This window comes from Scleropages formosus, chromosome 23 (assembly GCF_900964775.1).
Source record: "Scleropages formosus chromosome 23, fSclFor1.1, whole genome shotgun sequence".
NCBI classification, from domain to species: Eukaryota; Metazoa; Chordata; class Actinopteri; order Osteoglossiformes; family Osteoglossidae; genus Scleropages; species Scleropages formosus.
The window spans coordinates 9,569,181-9,587,146 of NC_041828.1; the positions used below are offsets into that span (position 1 = coordinate 9,569,181).

General features: G+C 42.9%; 1 protein-coding gene across 2 annotated transcripts; it reads right to left on the reverse strand.

Moving 5' to 3' along the window:
• Positions 1 to 5,882: 5,882 nt before the first annotated feature.
• On the reverse strand, positions 5,883 to 15,074 carry LOC108933392 (sodium channel subunit beta-1-like). 2 transcript variants are annotated; one of them, XM_018750396.2, is made up of 7 exons: positions 14,861 to 15,074; positions 13,132 to 13,490; positions 9,587 to 9,753; positions 8,727 to 8,964; positions 8,350 to 8,491; positions 7,920 to 7,991; positions 5,883 to 7,781 (listed from the first exon to the last, which is right to left on the reverse strand). In XM_018750396.2, the coding sequence occupies exons 2-6, from the start codon at positions 13,187 to 13,189 to the stop codon at positions 7,925 to 7,927; spliced, it is 672 nt and encodes a 223-aa protein (XP_018605912.1). In that variant the 5' UTR covers positions 13,190 to 13,490; positions 14,861 to 15,074; the 3' UTR covers positions 5,883 to 7,781; positions 7,920 to 7,924. The 2 variants fall into 2 exon arrangements, with proteins under 2 accessions (XP_018605912.1, XP_018605911.1); XM_018750395.2 differs by lacking the exon at positions 14,861 to 15,074 and having other exon boundaries at positions 13,132 to 14,419.
• Between the last annotated feature and the right edge of the window lie 2,892 nt (positions 15,075 to 17,966).

The following is a 17,966-nucleotide window of genomic DNA, read 5'->3' on the forward strand; positions in this document are numbered from 1 at the left end:
TGTGTCTGCTTGCACAATAAGGTGCCACACAAGTGGAACATCTGCTGATACGTGGCATACAGTTCATTCATAGTGATGCTTTGGACAGGTGAAATGCAGTTTATGGATTTCTTGGATGTTGCCTTAACATGTTTTGTTACCTCTGTCTTGCGGAGAGTCTGAGTTCTGTAACGAGATTCAGAACTGAGGCCGGAAGCTGAAGCATGACAATGGAATGAAATATATACGATTTCTATTTTGGACACTCTGATCTTAATCACCATGTCATTGAGTGCTAATGTCCTGTTTAACAGCGGCAAATTGCCGTTGGCAAATCTCCAGTCCAGTCCCTGTGAGCCATTTTTGCCATCTTACCAACTGTGAGTCATACTTTGCTGCAGAGGAGACTCGGTGGCATGTACACTTTAGTGGTTGTTCTCCTGTCAAGACCTCATGCCAGCTGGCTGAGGTTAATTAGGCGTGGCTCCACGAGCAACCAAACCAGGGCCAAATGAATCAGAAATCTGCAATGAAATTAAAAATCATGAAGAACAATCCTCCTTTCCATGTGTTAAAATGTGACATAAAATAAACATGTGACACATACAAATCTGTACAAAGCTTTGACACAAATTTTGTTCAATGGAGTTGACATTAATGTTATGGAGACAGAATTGTTTGTAGGAGGATTGGCAGTAGATGACTCACACACGCCATCTGAAACCTCTTGTCCTACGTGGGGTTGCGGGGAGCTGGAGCCTAACCTGGCAGCACAGGGCACAAGGCTGGAGGAGGAAGGGATGCACATCTGTCGCAAGGCACCCCCAGCTGGACTTGAACCCCAGACCTACTGGACCCGGTCAAACCTGGTCAAACCCACTGCACCACCGCTCCCCTCTGGATGATTCAGACAGCGTGAAATAAAAACAGACTCTGTCTTATGGGGCGAGCTGAGATTAAAGTCTTTTATTACATAGGTATCAGTGGTGGAAAAATAAACCACACATTCATGGACATGCATAGTACACCAAGTCTGTCCTCTAAGACCTCTTTTTAATGTAAAATACATGTACCCTGATAGGCATTTTGTTGGCTTTGCTGCTGCTGCAGTATAGAGTACTGTACAATGACAACATCACAGGACCAAAGAGAGAGAGATGCTTAATTTACAGCCATGGCACTCAAATTCATTTGTGATGCTGGAAATAACTTGCATACGAAGAATGTTCATGCAATTTTTCCATTGTATCTACACCAGCTGGCCTGCAGCAAACCCCACTGTCGTTCCAGTGGTAAGAACACCTGGTCTTTTGGAACTCGCTAAATGCAGTGAAACACATGAGAAATCACACAGTTTTGTTTCAATGCTGACATAACTCGAACTACTGTGATGTCATTCTTAACTGTTTTTATTGCAAGCACATCATTTATTGGACTTGTAAGCTACATAAATTATAGTGTGAGTATGCTCATATATAAACGGATTTTAGCATAATTATTCTCTGTATCACTTATGTTAATGGTTGTCTGCTTCATGTTTTGTTTTTGCTGTGTTAGTGGTTGTGATGTTTTTCACTACTTTCATTAGGTATTTTATTACAGCAATAGAGAAGGGAAAACAACAGAGAACGGTTTTTTTTATCACTACTTTCCCGTTCTTCGTTTATCATTCATGTCTTATTTTCCTCATACATTTTTAGTTTTTCAGTTAGTGGAAACTTATTTTGTCTGTTATACTTTCTAATGCCGCTGTAATACTTTCTACTGTTTATTTTGTGCATCATCAGGATTATTGCAGTGTTACCGCAGCAACGTTTTGGTTCTGGCCAGGTGAGTCCATTGCAGTAACATTTTGATGTTGTCCTGCTGTCCAGTACATTCATCTGCTGTGTTTGGGATAACTGTTCAGAGCTGCTGTCCCATCAGCTTTTATGGATTTTTGTATGGCGTTTTAAGGTATCTTGATTTACATTGTCCGGGATGGGTGGATAGCTGTCCACAATAAGTTAGAAGGTTGACTTTGTTCATTACATCGTCGACAATTTTTTAATTTACTTTATATCCGTGCCTTTTCCAAGTTTTCAAGAAAGTGAAAACTGATATGGTTCAATACAGCCGTCCATCCATCGTCAACAACCACTTGTCCTAAGCGGGGTTACCTCGAGCTAGAGCCATACCCAGCAACGCAGAGTGCAGGGGACACACCCGGGATGAGATGCCAGTCTGTTGCAAGGCATCCCAAGCAGCACTCGAACCCTAGACCCACCACACCGCAGGCACCAGGCAAACCTACCACATCACCACGCCCTCCTGGTTCAATACAGCCTTTTGTAATCTTTCTTGGAGATGATATAACCAGTCTCCTGTAGACATCTTGCTTGTGTTATTTCTGATAATTTCCCTCTGTTCCTACAAGCTGGTATTTAGTAATAATTACATTCATACTTGTGGTGTGGTTTGATTGTTCTCCTTTGCCCAAGGCAGCAATAACTCTTGCAACATACATATATATAGATGTCAGAAAAATATTCAGACCTCTCAATATCTTATTCTGTTTCTCTTGTTGTTTATGTTGCTGCTGAAGGATTGCAATATGGGGCATTTTTGTATGTTTTTGATCACAGAAACTCAAGATGCCAACGATCATGTTGTTATGGGAAGAAATGGCAGCAAGGCATGGATAAGAATAAGATGCGGTACATTATCCAAAACGGAACAGCCCTACTGCGGTCATACAGAATATTGCAGCACATTTACAATAACCATTACCCCGACAGGAACACATAAAATATTTCAATTCTAATTCACCGCTCTGTTTTTTCCATCCAAATTACACACTGAAAAAAAAAACATCTGTATATAGTTCTCATGACAGAACACAAAAAAATTAAGATCTGGTTTCCTCCTTTTTCAAATTCCTATTATGAATTTAAGGTTGGAATATTTCCTGCGGTTTGTTACCCAAACTACTAAACTTCAGTCTCCAGTTAGTGTGTCTGTTTCCCCATGTGTCTCTCTTTATTTGTTTGTGTTGCCATGTGTCTCCTTTGTACATGGGAAACATTGCGGAGGAGGTGCACACGCTCTCCTTCAGCAAGAAGCAGGAGGGAGAAACGGTCACAAAGAAACGGATGGTCCCCACATTGCAGGACACCCTCCTGAAGATCGCGACTGAAACGGACTGCGCTGCGGTCATGCCGTAGAGGTGTTCACGGCATAGGGAAGGAGAAGTCAGTTCTCAAGTCATGGATGCGTGGCGGAGGGTGCGGAACTGAAGCAACCACATCATTTGCCTGGTGTATAACCTCGTGGGTTCTTCTGTGACATTGTTCTCATTCTTTCGGTTTGCTTTTTACCTGAGGAAAAAAGCTGTTTGGCACGGACCCAAGGAGCTGCCACGAACAACATCATGTATTCATGTGAGTTCAGGCTTTTTAGCGTTTTAAAAGATTTGTAGAATCCCTACGGAAAAGGTTAATGAAGGGGTTTACGAAACAGCTACAACGTTGATGGAGTCAATGGGAACACAAGCCGCTGTCGAAAGCAGTACTCCGGTCATAGATCTAAAGACACACACCTGTGTAACTCTAACACATTTTCATAGTTTTGATCACAGGCTTAACCAATCTGTTCTGGGATACCATATTTAACCTTGCTCCTAAAGAGGACGATATACCTGGCGACCAAGTATCTCGCTGTATAGGTGATGAAACTTTGTCCCTCCATATCTAGCTGCATTTTTGTCAGTGTAAGCACAATCTAGTTAACTTACAATTCATCTACACCACGGGTCACAAACTTCTAGCCTGCCCGCCAAGACCGGCCCACACGATGTTGTAACACGGCCCTCGTTACGTTGCACAACGCCGATGCATTCGGCCTGCGAGAACTAAACTGGTTCACTCGAAACCACACCCACTTCAGTAACATGCATTGGCGCGTATGTTTTCAGTGTCACTGTTATTCTGCTGTTAAAACGAAACAAGAGAGGGAAGGCTTTCAAAAACAGAAGGAAACGTTGATCTGGAGCACAGACATTTTCAAGAAAAATGGGACTGCTGAGTATTTTTTTTTGTTGCATTTAATGGAAATGACCCCTGCTTGGTTTGCAAAGACAGAACAGCAATCATGAAAGAATGCAACGTTTGGCATCAATATACAACAAAGCATTCTAACACATATGCAAAAATACCAAGGCAAGCAAAGACATGTGTCACACAGGCAGACTGGAGACAGGAGGTGAGGGAATGGACCCAGTTGCGGGTTGGTTTTATTTTCGAACAAGTTCGTTGGGCAGGACAAATAGCGATGGCCAGAGACAGGCGAAGGTCTTCAAGGCGCAGATGTCAATATGCAGGAGAGACTAAACTCAGTGGTCAAGAGAGCACGCGAGGGTCAGGAACCAGGAGGCTGAGAATGAGGTAGGAACGAAGGTCAAGGAGAAACTGCTGACACTGCAAATCCACACAACGCGGGCGTTTACAAGAATCCGCAGCATTGTGCGGTCACGGAGCTCCCTTTATACCTGGTCTCGTCAATGAGCCGCAGGTGTTGCCGCTCTGCTTGTTCCCAGGGGTGTGACAGAATGCATGTCTGCGGATGCCAACTCTCTATGGCTATATATTGCTAAGAACGCTACTACACAATGTCCAAATGTCACTATGTGAAACAGGAGGAGTTAAAATTGTTCTTTAATATTCAAGTTCTGTTGGCTGTGTTCATGCTAAATGCAGTTTAGCATCCTGACTGTATGTGTCTCTCAGCATCCCTCATGCTGACCAAAGTGTTGTGGTCAGCCCTCAGATTTTCAGTTTGAGAGCCCTGATCTACACTCTTGAAAAAAGACAAATCTTATGAAAACACTTTGAAACACTTAAGCACAGATTTATGTTACATCATTGCATAAGCATAATGTGTTTAAATTTCACACAGCCAACATATAGCATGTTTTATAAACAATAACTTTAATCCAGACTGCTGGCTGTGAGTAATGAGGAGCCTTCAGTTAATAAGTATCTGTTAAGAAGGTTGTGGTTTACAATTGTATTTTCGATTTTTTAAAAGTCATGTGGTTCTCATATCACCCAAATGAAGCACTCGGCTCAGCAAAATACCTTTGGCTCACAGCTAACAACATTTATGGGTGAATTTTGCATTTAAAGGATTTGCTTGACATATTATAGCAGATCCCAAGTTTCACAGGCACCATAGTCTGTAATTTCATGCAACACCTTAACTATAGGTTATTTTGTGCTGCTGCATGATGTAATTCTGTTTTTTTAGACTATAAATTAACAAACATTGTCCTTCCGGGTATTTTATCTCTATACCTATTTTATGAATTATTACAAGTAAACAGGTTCTAAAGAAACTTGTATTACAATAAAACTCGTTTTTGCTTTTTGCTATTTGTTCTAAAGTAGCACATAGTACAACAAACTGTTGAGAAGGTAGTAGTACTGTATATCACTGAAATAGGTACTATATTTTACAAAGAAATCATCTTATTCCAAGTGCAACATTCACTGGTTTGGGAACCTAAACCTTTAATTGGATTTTACCAGGTCAGCCACAGTCAGAGTAATTGGTGCAAACATTATCATATCTTGTATTAAGAGACACACACACACACACACACACACACACACACACACACACACACACATTGTCTGAAACCGCTTGTCCAAAACGGGGTCGCAGCGAGATGGAGCCTAACCCAGCAACACAGGGCGCAAGGCTGGAGGGGGAGGGGACACACCCTGGACGGGATGCCAGTCTATTGCAAGGCACCCCAAGCAGGACTCGAACCCCAGACCCACCAGAGAGCAGGCTGCTTGTATTAATAAAACTCTCTAAACACACAATGTTCATTATCATGTACTCAAAGCATACTTTATTCATATTACATACCCAAAAAAACCCACATAAATCACAGTAACGCATGTAATTACAACTTAGATTACAGCGTCCGAGTTGACGTGCATTTTTTCCACTGCAACCAAAAAGTTGCATAAATAATATACTGAAACTAGCAGTTGCAAATATAGCATACTATATAGGAGGTAGAGGCAAAACGTAGTAGAAGCATACAGTCACATTTTCGACATTGTAATTGGACGGAGGTATAGTTTCAACATGCCATTTCATTTCATTATTTTATTATGTGAGTCCTTACCTGAAACTTTTATTCAGAAAGATTTAAATTTTACACATTCACCGAACAGGACATATTACCTGGAGCAAATTCGGACTAGTAAATTACAGTAAATTACTCAAAGATGCAAGAGTAGGACCTTTCCTGAGATCCACACCGTCAAGCAATTTTCACGCAATATGTTTATGCCCTTATCCAATGTGCTGCCCTATTACAGACACGTCTCTCTGGTGTTAAACACATTGCATATACAGAGAGAACTGTACATAAACAGAAGAGCCTCCTATAGATTATTATACATTAATATATTCATGTGTCTTTTGCAAATTAATCAAAACAACAGAAAATACAACGGAATGGAAAATTATAGCACACAGACAATGTTCACACGATCACTGGTGCTTCGGGAGCATATGTACAGAGGGAGACAGAGGCACTGAGTCATGTCAGGATCACCGTAAGGATCTTACTGCTTCGAAAAATGTAACTTACTTTTCAAGAAAAACGTCTTCCTTAACTGACGGAATTAGCTAACTAGTGCAAAAAAGTTCCAGGTTGACTAAACGTTCCTATAACCTCTATGTTAATTCCAAGTAACGCGTACATAATAATCTCTGCTGAGGCTAATAGTGATTTTAATCCCCCAGCTAGTTTTGCTGTGCCATGTGAAAAATTCAGGTGTAGTGAGTGTAACACTACAAACATCCAGCAGCATGTGACATGCTAGAAGAGTCAAGATGAAAACAAAGCCTATGTACAGGGACAGCCGACATATATGAAAGGATCTGCCTGAGGTACCTGTAAATGAAAAGAGATCGCAAGAGGCTTTTGGAAGCTAAATTCTAACTGGGGTTTTCTGGATATTAACACTTGTGATAAAAAGAAAATTAAAAGCTTCCCAAACCCCTTAGCTCCACCCTGTGGACTGATCATCACACTTCAGTGAAATTTCCCAAATAGAAAATATACCCTATTTATGTAACCCCATAAGTTAGGCAAAATAAATGCGCTGCAATTTATTTCAGTTTCATTTGACAGAGGAAATTCAAGTGCTTGTTCAACAGACTCTGAAAGCATAGATTTAATATGCCTTGTGGGATGTGCACCCCTGCCATGTGAGAAAACAGCAAAATTATTATTAATACCTTGCTCAGCTAGCACAACTTACAGTACTAGATCCTTTTATACAATTATGTATTTTACCTGGAGCTATTTATGGTAAGTACATTACTCAAGGATACTACAGTAGTACCAGGTAGTAGTGGTGCTTTTAAGCGTTCAGTTAATAAGCTCACGGTTACAACGGTTACCCACCTCTGAGTCACACTGCTTCGTATCACTCCCTGTAAGCTCAAATCATTCACCAGGTCTATAATAATTTTGAGCTGTTGTAATAATTTTTGTGATAGAAACACAGATATGATGAGGTGATCCGTAGGATTGCTCCTCTCATGCCTCCACCAGCTTTTGTCCGTTTTCAGTTTTGTCTCAGGTGCAGACTTCTTTAAAATATGAAAAAAAAAAGACAACTGCCCGTCTTTGTGCCCGCATTTCGTTATTCGGTGAAGTGAGAGTGTGGCCAGAGTTCAAGATTAAGAAATTGTTGTGTTTGGGTAACTTAGTGAGAGGGCTTGGCAGCATATGAGGCCTGAAATTTAAAAAAAAAAGAATATTAGCCAGCAGAAATTTGTGGTATGTCGCCATCAGGAGAAGAAGAAAGAAATTATAAAGTGAGGGTGCAACGTGATATCCATGAGGAAAGCACAAGGGGTTGTCATTAAGGTACCTGTACTATTCTGCCACTTGAACGCCGGCACAGTTGTCTTTACTCTCCGAGGCTATTGCTAGATATTCCGCCCTAAAGAGGAGGAGATGAACCATAGGTTATAGCAGGTGGTCAAAGGAAGCACAAGTGTAAATAGACAGAACTAAATTCTCCATGGGACAGAAGAACATTAAGATTTGTTGAATTAACACCAGCAACGTTATGCTCTCAGATTTATAAATCTGACAAGAAAATACCGAATGAATACATTTCTTGTGTGCCTGCTGTGCTCAAAGTTCACATGGACAACCTTTCGGCCTGCACCTACACAACAGCGTTTGCGCTGTTTCGGAAGGACAAGCGTCAGAGGAGGTACAGAAAGACACGTGAAACACAGCGCTCCTCTCCTGTCCGAACAGCGAAGAAACTGAAAAAAGGGAGCATTACTTACGCGCTCTCTCTCAGCGCCTCGTCCCCAGCTGCTGCGATCTTTCTGTAGCAGTAGATCATTTCCACCAGCAGCCACAGCTGCAGGCCGATGATGGACACGTACATCATCACCTCCGACACGATGGATGCCGTTCCCCTGGTGGCTGGAGGCAAACCGCTGTTTCACCGCTGCGGGTCTTTTCTCCAAAAAGCGCCACATTAAGCCGTGCGGATTTTCACGCCTTCTGACTTGTGAAGTCTGAGCATGCAAACTCACGACTTCGTGTTATACAGATGTGCTCAGTATTATGTGGACGGCATTCTAGCCGCAGAATGACAACGAAAGCATCGAAAAACAGCGAATGGCTGCCTTCGGCCACCGCCTCATCACTATCTTACCTTTGGCCACCACTGTGAGGTGGACGATTTTGCTTGCTGTGGTACGGAACTCATAGTAGGTGTAGGTGAGGATGCGGTTGAAGAAGCAGCGGTAAGCCCCAGAGTCGTTGAAGGTGACGTTGAGGAGATAGATGGACGCGTCCTGAATGTCATTGGTGTTCTTGCTGCCATTCCAGTCCACACGGTCCTCAAAGCGCTCATCCAATATGGTAGGAGTCCTGTCCTCATAGGTATAGATCTGAAGAAGGATGTTGCAGGTGCAGTTCAATCGGAAAATGTTATTTCATTACTTCAAAAAAGATGCTTTCAACAGAAGCAACTTGAAATTTTGTTTATTTACACAGCTATTTTGCTTCTCAAAAATTATAGAGAGTTTAACGTGCCAGGAATGCTCAAAAATAACTTGTTGGAGGTAGATATTTAGAATATGAAGAGGAGGTCATGATAAATGTTGACTTAGTCCAAGTGTCTGAAATGTTCATTGTTAACTGAATTTGGCAAAAGAGTGAATGGAAAACGTTAAACGTATGTATGAATTTTTTCAGACGCTCCGAGTTTCACAAGAGCAATTCGCATTAAATACATCGCTTCAAGCGGTTAGCAGCAAGAGCCCTTATCCTTTCATTTTCTGAGGGCATTTTACATTTAAAATGTAGCATGTTTTAAGGTTTTCTGGAATATTTCAAAAAATTCTCTGGGGGAGGGTAGCAAAAAAAAAAAAAAAGTAATACATTGCGTTGATCGGCACCTCGCTACGGCACCAGGTAAAAACGCACATTTTTGGAAGGCAGCCCGAATGTCCAACCTCAGCACCGCAGTGGGCAGAACTGCTGAGTTCACGGCTGCTTTCAGCCACTTACATGAACGAAATTGGACTCCCCCCTGGCTCGGAAGTACCACTCCACGCTGGCGCTGCCTTCGACCTCCCCCCTCATTTTACAGGAGATGCAGCCGAGCTTGAATCCCTGGCCAGCCACCGCTTCTGTGTCGGAGTCCACCTCCGCACACGCTGCCTTGCACAGGGACACTGCCACAGAGAGAGAGACCACGGTCATATGTACAAAGACCCTGGCACAGACACAGAGAGGCAGGTTATGCTGCACAGGGATGATGCTGGAGAGCGAGTGAGCGAGCGAGCAAGAGAGAGAGAGAGAAATAATATTGCACATGGATGTAGAACAGAAGGGCACTGTTGAAAAGAGACACAGTTAAGTCAAATGCACAAGGACAATATCAGAGAGAGAGAATGAGAGAGAGAGAGAGAGAGAGAGAGAGAGAGAGAGAGAGAGAGAGAGAGAGAGAGAGAGAGAGAGAGAGAGAAAGAGAAGCCATATTGGGCACAGGGACACTGCAGGAGAAAGAGGCAGTGTGAGAGAGAGATGCTGCACTGCAAAGGGGTTTTATTACATAAGTAGAAAGCACAAGGATATTTCTCAAAAGGGATAATGCTATGCACCAAATCGCTATGTTGAGGGAGGAAAAGAACAAAAAATAAGAGAGAGATGCACAGGAGACACGGAAGCATTTAAATTGTATTAATACGCTTTGGACGGTCAAAGGAGGGTGAAAGGTTTGTCTAAAGGAATTAAATGATTTTTACACGTTAATTCCATATCATTAACGTAAGCCTGAGCTGGTATCCTATTTATGCATGTGCTTACACTGTGAGCTATTCAAAGTAAAAATCTGCTGAAGAGTTCTAGTAAACAGACCTAAAGATTAATGATGAAAAATTAAAATGAGAAAAAAAAAAAAAACCTGGGTGGGGCGATGGCGCAGAGGACAACACTGGTGTTTTACAGCTCCTTAGCTGTGGGTTTCAACATTTGTTTGGGTCCTGTTCAGTCTGCATGGAATTTGAAAATTCTTTTCATGCTTGTGTGGGTTTCTTCCAGGTGCTCTGGTTTTCTCCCACAGTCCAAAGACAAGTGCTTCAAGAGAATTAGTGACTCTGAATTGGCCTCATTGTGTGTATGTCTGAGTAAGTGTATGACAGGTGGGCGTGACAGCCCTCGGATGGACTGGTCATCTGTCCAGAATGTACCGTGAGTCACACTGTTTCCAGAATAGGCTCTGGATCACCGCAACTCTGTGTTGGACTGATAATGGGAGGAATACGAACAAAAAATACAGCTGAGTTCTAGAAGAAGAAATATTTCTCAGATGCATTCTTTCTTGCTTTTATTTTCCTCCAAGTTTTGAAGGCTGTAAACCTGTGAAGAAGACTGGTGCGCAATATTCCTCACAACAGTAAACTGGTGCATGGCACAGCTGTCAGCACAACTCTAAAAGAGGCAGCAAATGATCGGCTCCAAGTGAGACTGCTGTGTCAGAGTGCAGCCTCTTAAGTACCTAACAGCATCAGAAACATCAGAGGTTCTGCAGCACTATGTTGTCCTTCTGCCAGTTATCCTCCGCTCATCATAACCTATGTGTCAAATTTGTGCAGACAGCAGGTTACCGGTTACAGAAAGCAACTCCTGAACAACGCCTACCCATAGTAAAGAGAAAAAAGATAAGTAAAAATTAGTCGTTACCAACCTGTTCGCCACCTGTTTGTCATTACTTCCTCAACCAAAATCGCTTAAAATCAGTGGACAAAACAAGGTGATCAATAAAAACTAAAAGGCCAATGGCATCTTTCAAGGTGTGGCTGAGACTTCATGAACTGTGGATCACATTTATCATGCGGTTCGATAACGCACAGTACTTCACAGTGAGACTTAAATATAGGTGACTCCTCCAAATGCTTAAAACAAAATAATAATTCAACACTAGATTAGAAAAGGGGGCACAGTGGGTTGGACCTCGTCCTGCTCTCCTGTGGGTATGGGGTTCAAGTCCCACTTGGGGTGCCTTGTGATGGACTGGCGTCCCGTCTTGGGTGTATCCCCTCCGGCCTTATGCCCTGTATTGCCGGCTAGGCTCCGGTTCCCCGCGACCCCGTATGGGACAAGCGGTTCAGAAAGTGTGCGTATGTGTAGATTAAAACAGAATGACATATCACTGAACTACACACACACACATTTTCAGAACCGCTTGTCCCATACAGGGTCACGGGGAACCAGAGCCTACCCGGCAACACAGGGCGTAAGGCCGGAGGGGGAGGGGACACACCCAGGACGGGACACCAGTCCGTCGCAAGGCACCCCAAGCGGGACTCGAACCCCAGACCCACCGGAGAGCAGGACTGCGGTCCAACCCACTGCGCCACCGCACCCCCTGGTCACTGAACTAGTTTCACAATTAATGTGATTGTTTTGATAAGGCCTAAAAACCGATAAATCAGTCAAACCTTATGAATGGATTAAGCAGACGAGTTTGTATAACTGTCTTTCCTGATATTACTCAGACGGCGGTGGACACTCACATGAACACAACAATGCAGCACAGCACAGTGTAAAAGGAACTGAATTCAAATTAAACTTCTATTCAGGGCTGTATGGATAACTTAGGCATCCTAACTGTCTTACCTTTTCTTGTGAGAGTGCTGATGGTTGGTATTTGAATGACACAAAGCTTTAAAATGATCCAAAATCACAAGGAGGTCAGTGTTGCTTTACACACTAATTCATTCCATGGTAATTCCTTTCAGCTGCAATGTGCATTTAATGGAACAGCGTATAACCAAAATCCATTTAATAGTTGAGTAAACATCACAGAGCACGGTATACAGAAAACCGCATTGTTATAATATACTAAAATGTATAAACCTGAATGTTGCAAAGGAATTTCAATCTTTCCCTCATAAGATTTCTTGAACAACTGCCACCGTACCTCCTATAGGTAAATAATCTACAGCACAAGGGGTTTCAACAGCAGACAGGAACTAGAGTCTCTGTTTGCTTTTCTGGATTTACTTCAAACTAATTGTTCATAGTCAGGAAGCTGAAAGGCAGCAAAGAACCAAACACAATCTGCTCTGCAGCAGAGGTAATCCCCTGTGAAAACTTTGCACATATTGAGAGGCTACATCAATATGATGAGCAACATAAAAACAGCAGTGACACATTTCATTGGTTAACCGGCACTGTGTGTTCGGTGTAACTTGACATTTTTCATTTTTATACAGCGGAATAGGTCACTGGGGCAAGTGAACTGCTTTGCTCAGAGGATGAAACTCTGAAACAACATGCATTCCCCCTTCATAAATCTGTGTTACCTATGCAGCTCAGTTGGCTTTCTATTGGATATGTACAGGTCCTTGCATCTCCACTGACACTTTCCTATACTTTCAACTATAACCATGTTTATATGTGACTTGCACAACTGCTTCCTTCTGGAGGTTTTATGTAATTGACTGAAGAGTGATGCGCACTCGTTGGCTCTCTCTTGTACTTTTTGTTCTTTCTTGATGTTGACAACCGGGGTGATGACAGCACGACAGATCACTGACAGTACTCACCATGCAACGCGCACAGCAGACCTGGGATGAGAAGCAGCCGCAGTGCAGACATGCCCATGGATCGGGGATGAGCTTGATGTAACAAAGGCGCACGGTAGCTGGTAGCTAGACTGCCCTGCTGGTCTTACAGTGACAGGACTTGGACCTCAAATTTTGTCACCTGAGACGTTTTTCAGTCGATGAAACTTGTCTTCTTTGCAGGTGTGCTTTTTTGTTACTTCACTATTTGGCACTGTGTCTCTGTCTGTCTGGCCCTGGATGTTGTCATGAAAAATTCATCTTTCAAATGAGTCTTCTGTAGATCAGAAGCACGGTCAGCCTTTTCGGAGCCCAGTAAAATGTTGGAGAAAACAAGGGGTCTCGGGAGTAAAAACAGAGTTGAATTTGAGCCACAGCTTCAGTACCACGGCTCCAACAAGATGCTGCCCTCAAATTCTCACTGGTGACGAACCTTACTCGAGGTTACCGCTGTCCGCGATGGAGATCCTAAAATTACACTCCACGTCGCAAACTCTTAACGCTCAGAACACGACTGAACGGGTTTTTGTTTAAATTTACATAAATGTGAAACGCATGAAAGGGAGGCCTTCAGTTTAGCAGCACAGTGATACCCAATGCAGGCAAACTTATACCTGTATTTGATCGATTATTCACAGATTATTCATTATTAGTTTGTTTATAATGATTTCTTGGGGTTTATCTGTCGCTGGAAACAACAGGACACTTATGTTTATGAAGGTCATGCAGATAGTGGAAGACCAGGAGCTACTGCAGGCCTCCAGCACCAGTCATTCAAACCGACCTGACGTGGGTGGACAGTAACCTTTTCTTGGAGAATAAACACGAGCAAAAGCAAAGGCTTCAAAATTTTAAAGGATTCGCAAATAATATCCATTCACCTGTTTCAAAGTGCTTTCCTTTGGCTTAAAAATCCGTCACAGTTCAGTGATGAACTTGCTAGATAGTTTCTATTATTGCTGCCCTTACCTATTGCTTATTTATCATTTTTATGGATATTATTTTTAAATATTATTTATTTTTAGCGGGTATACGTTCTGTTTTCGGCTCACAGTAGTGCATTATTGCGTGCAGTATTTGCATCATCAAAAAAAAAGCGACTCGCTGCCGTCAACGTAACATTTTAACAGGATTGTATCATAAATGGTAACATTTCCCCCCCCTGAGCCCCTCAGCTTCGGCACCCTGAGATTTACACACTTCCCCCAAAAACGGCCTTAGCCAATAAAAGTGCAAAACACAGCCTGCTTCGGCGAAGCTCAAATGTTGCTATGGTATGGTGCTCTTTTTTAGCCCGATTTTAAATGTGTTGACATTATGTTAGGCAGGCGACGGTTTTTCGTCACTCTGTCTTCAGTCTTCGCGTCTGGTTAAGGCACTGACTGTGACTGTGACTGACTGTTTTGTTTCTGCCCAACGCAACGCAACGCAACGCAACGCAACGCCGGTCAAAATCAACAACTTCAACGGAGCTGCTCGTTAAAACCACTTCTGCTAACATGCACCGCAGTGAAATAGATATATTATATTTCTAATTGTGACGAAAGACTGAACGTGCATATATTCGCTGTGAAAATACATTCCCGCTCTTCTTCGCTTAAACATACATCCACATATTTCCCGTGCAAATAAAGAACTGCAACGACGAAGGTCAGTTATTTACTACTAGTGGAGCTTAAGCCTTAATCGATGCTGCTCGGGGTGAAATTACCTGACCCTCTCCTCCTGCCAGAGTCCCTCTTTCCAGAAATGTCTTTAACGTCTTTTAACGTCTCTGATCCACTGTACGTTCCTGCCTTTTTTTTTTTTTTTTTTTTTCCAACGCCTCGTTATTCTCGCGCGTCCAGCTCGCGCTGCCGCCCCTCCGTCGCCACTGCGGTAAGTTGGCAAAACTGGCTCGCGACGGGACCGCACACACACACACACACACACACACACACACACAGCGCCCCCGCTAGCGAGAGCCGCGTCGGTCCAGTCGTCACTGACCGCGCGCGCGCTGGCGCGAGGAGGAGGAGGACCCGCGCGCGCTGCGCTGGGCGAAATTGCAGTTGATACAGACTAATGATTTAAAATAAAACAAAAAAAAAAAAAACGCTGATTTTTGACAGGTATTTTATTGTGTTCTATTTACACTGGTCCCGTATGCGAAATGCCGGGACAGAAGTGGTGCGAGCGCGCGAGCGGAGCGCGAGAGGTGAGAGCGAGGACACTGCGGTAGAGATGCAATGCGGTATAACGTGGTGAAACAAGAGGAAACCTCCTGTACTGGTGGCACTGTGAAACTGGAAAATCGCGCTGTTCCTATTTCTTATCTAAATATAATAATGATTTACTTGGGGGCAAATTCGATTTAATTTGACATTGATGGCAAGGGCAACGCGGTCGTGCAGCAATCACAAATCACGAGCGAAAAGCACATTTAAAAATGTAAAAATGTAAAAATTACCCAGTAATACAATACATGTGTACTTATTTTTAGGAAACACACGTCCCATATTTCAACGTTGAGCATGTACCTGTCTTCACTGCAGCACTGTGGGACACTAATGATATCAGTCAGCGCTGTCACATCTGACTCTGCTTGCAGACCACCCCCAGCCAGCTGTGCCAGTTGTGCAGTGCCCTCGCTATGGCAACAGCCTTTCCTAGCAACACTGGCTGCTGTGCCAAGTGCAGCTATGGGTTGTGATTTCAGTGCCATTCCCGTTGTGTGCTGTACCATGTAGCAGCCCACCCACCGCTTCAGGGTACTCCTTTTGTCAATGAAGTCACCAGGCTGCTCATGACATTCCTCATGTAATTAGCCCTGAGCAGCATCTCGAGTCCTGGTTATTGTTGCTGCCTTGCAATCTGAATGCTCCCTGGTACAAATGGGAGAAAAATGTAAAGCTCATTACCATTGGAAGTCAACTTGGACCAAAATGCCAGAAACGTAAAGAATAATAATGATACTAATCACTTGATTAAGTTCACTTCTGCATGCATGCAGTCTACTGTACTGTTCGCTGCACTTAAAAATTAGGGTGGCGCAGACCTGAGACAATGCCTGGGTGGTGCCACAGGATGTGGGTTCGATCCCTGCTCAGTCTGTTTGGAGTTTGCAGCTTCTCCCCGTGTCTGCGTGGGTTTCCTCCCGCAGTGCAAAGACATGGAGTTCAGGTGAACTGCTGACTCTAAATTGCCCTCAGTGTGTGAATTAAGCGAGTAATTGTGTGTGAGTGGTGACCCTGTGATGGACTTACGTCCCATCATGGGGGTACTCCCCTCAGCCTTATGCCCAATGTTTCTCAGATAGGCTCTGGATCATGGGGACAAGCGGTTAATGAAAATGGATGGAATTTAATGCTATTTTTATTTTCTTTGTTTTGTTTTCAACAGCTCAGTATCTGCCCTTAAATTATGTCATGCCTATTTCGACTCTGTTTACTTAAGTTCTACATACAGCCTGAGCCCCAGCTCGTTTTACATTAGTCATTGTTCAGCATAAGGGGGTGCTGTAATACAGTTTTGTCATCTGTCTCCAGTCTTGGTTCTGACAGTTTAAGACCGCTCTAAACACTAAACACCAAGAATCTACAATTATTCAATTCTCCTAAATTTCCCCTTCCTATCTGCAGGGAATTACAGACTTGTACAGGAGGTTAAAATTCTAAACCAGACTAATGTTGCTGTTCCCCATGGTACAAGGTAGTAAACATTTACACAAGGCACACATTTCCTTTCTCTGTGAGGTCATCTTGTATTAATGAGTTTAATTGTCAGTAAAGGAACTTCAAAGCACTGCCCTCACTGTCATCTGTGTCCTGACCTTGTGGTTTCTGGCTTGTCATGATGTTACATCATTAAAATTTTGTCTTAATTAGGGAGATGATTTGTAGCACACTTCAAGATTTCAGCATTGAACAATAATCTGTCGTGGTATGTATTTTGCATAGATTATTTAAAGTCTTCACCTTTAAAGGTTATAGTTTGACTGAAGGGTTTCTAGAATTTTGGGCCTTACACATATACCCAGAGAAGCACAAACCAGCTAACTACTAAGAAAAGGCAGTTCACTGAAACTTGTTAACAACCGAGCAAGTTCATAATATCTCTCATGATCATTTTGGTGTTTCCTGTCTGTCAAGTTCTACATTTATTTGATCAACATCAGAAGCAACATCTCTCTTAAACTATCGCAACTCCCTTCTGTCTTCTAACCTCTCCCATGAAGTTGGGTCCAATCTGCCATTGTGTTCCCATATATCTCCCCTCTTCATTTCTCCTCATTTTCTTCCTGTTGCTGCCCATCTTAGTTCAAGACTCTGGTTATGGGCTAGATGGTCCTAGAATCTGCGCCCTGACACCTAAAAAATCTGATCAATCTCTACAGCCCAAGAGTGCTGCACTCCTCCGCTGCTGGCAGCTTGTTAGTCCCATTGCCAAAGGGCACGAAATTGAAAGTCCGTAGTTCTTATTTTGGCTCCAGTGTTGTGGAATGAGCTACACCTCTCCTGTAGAAATGTTAAATCCCTTTTAACACCCAAGCAGGGTCTCAATAACTGTTTATTTCAGACCCGCTTCTTTCATGATCTTCTGCAGCTCCATAAATACACAACATATTCTGTCATGATCATCTTGGTGGTTCCTATCTGATTCTCAGCAGCTACTCAAGTTATCAATTCAATTCAATTCAATTCAATTCATTTTTATAGAGCGCTCTTCTTACACAGTGACACAGAGCGCTGAACAAAGGGATAGTACAAACAAATAAGATAGTTAGCTATATGCTAAATTACTACATTATCCATGCAGTTATTAGAGCTGTAAGTATG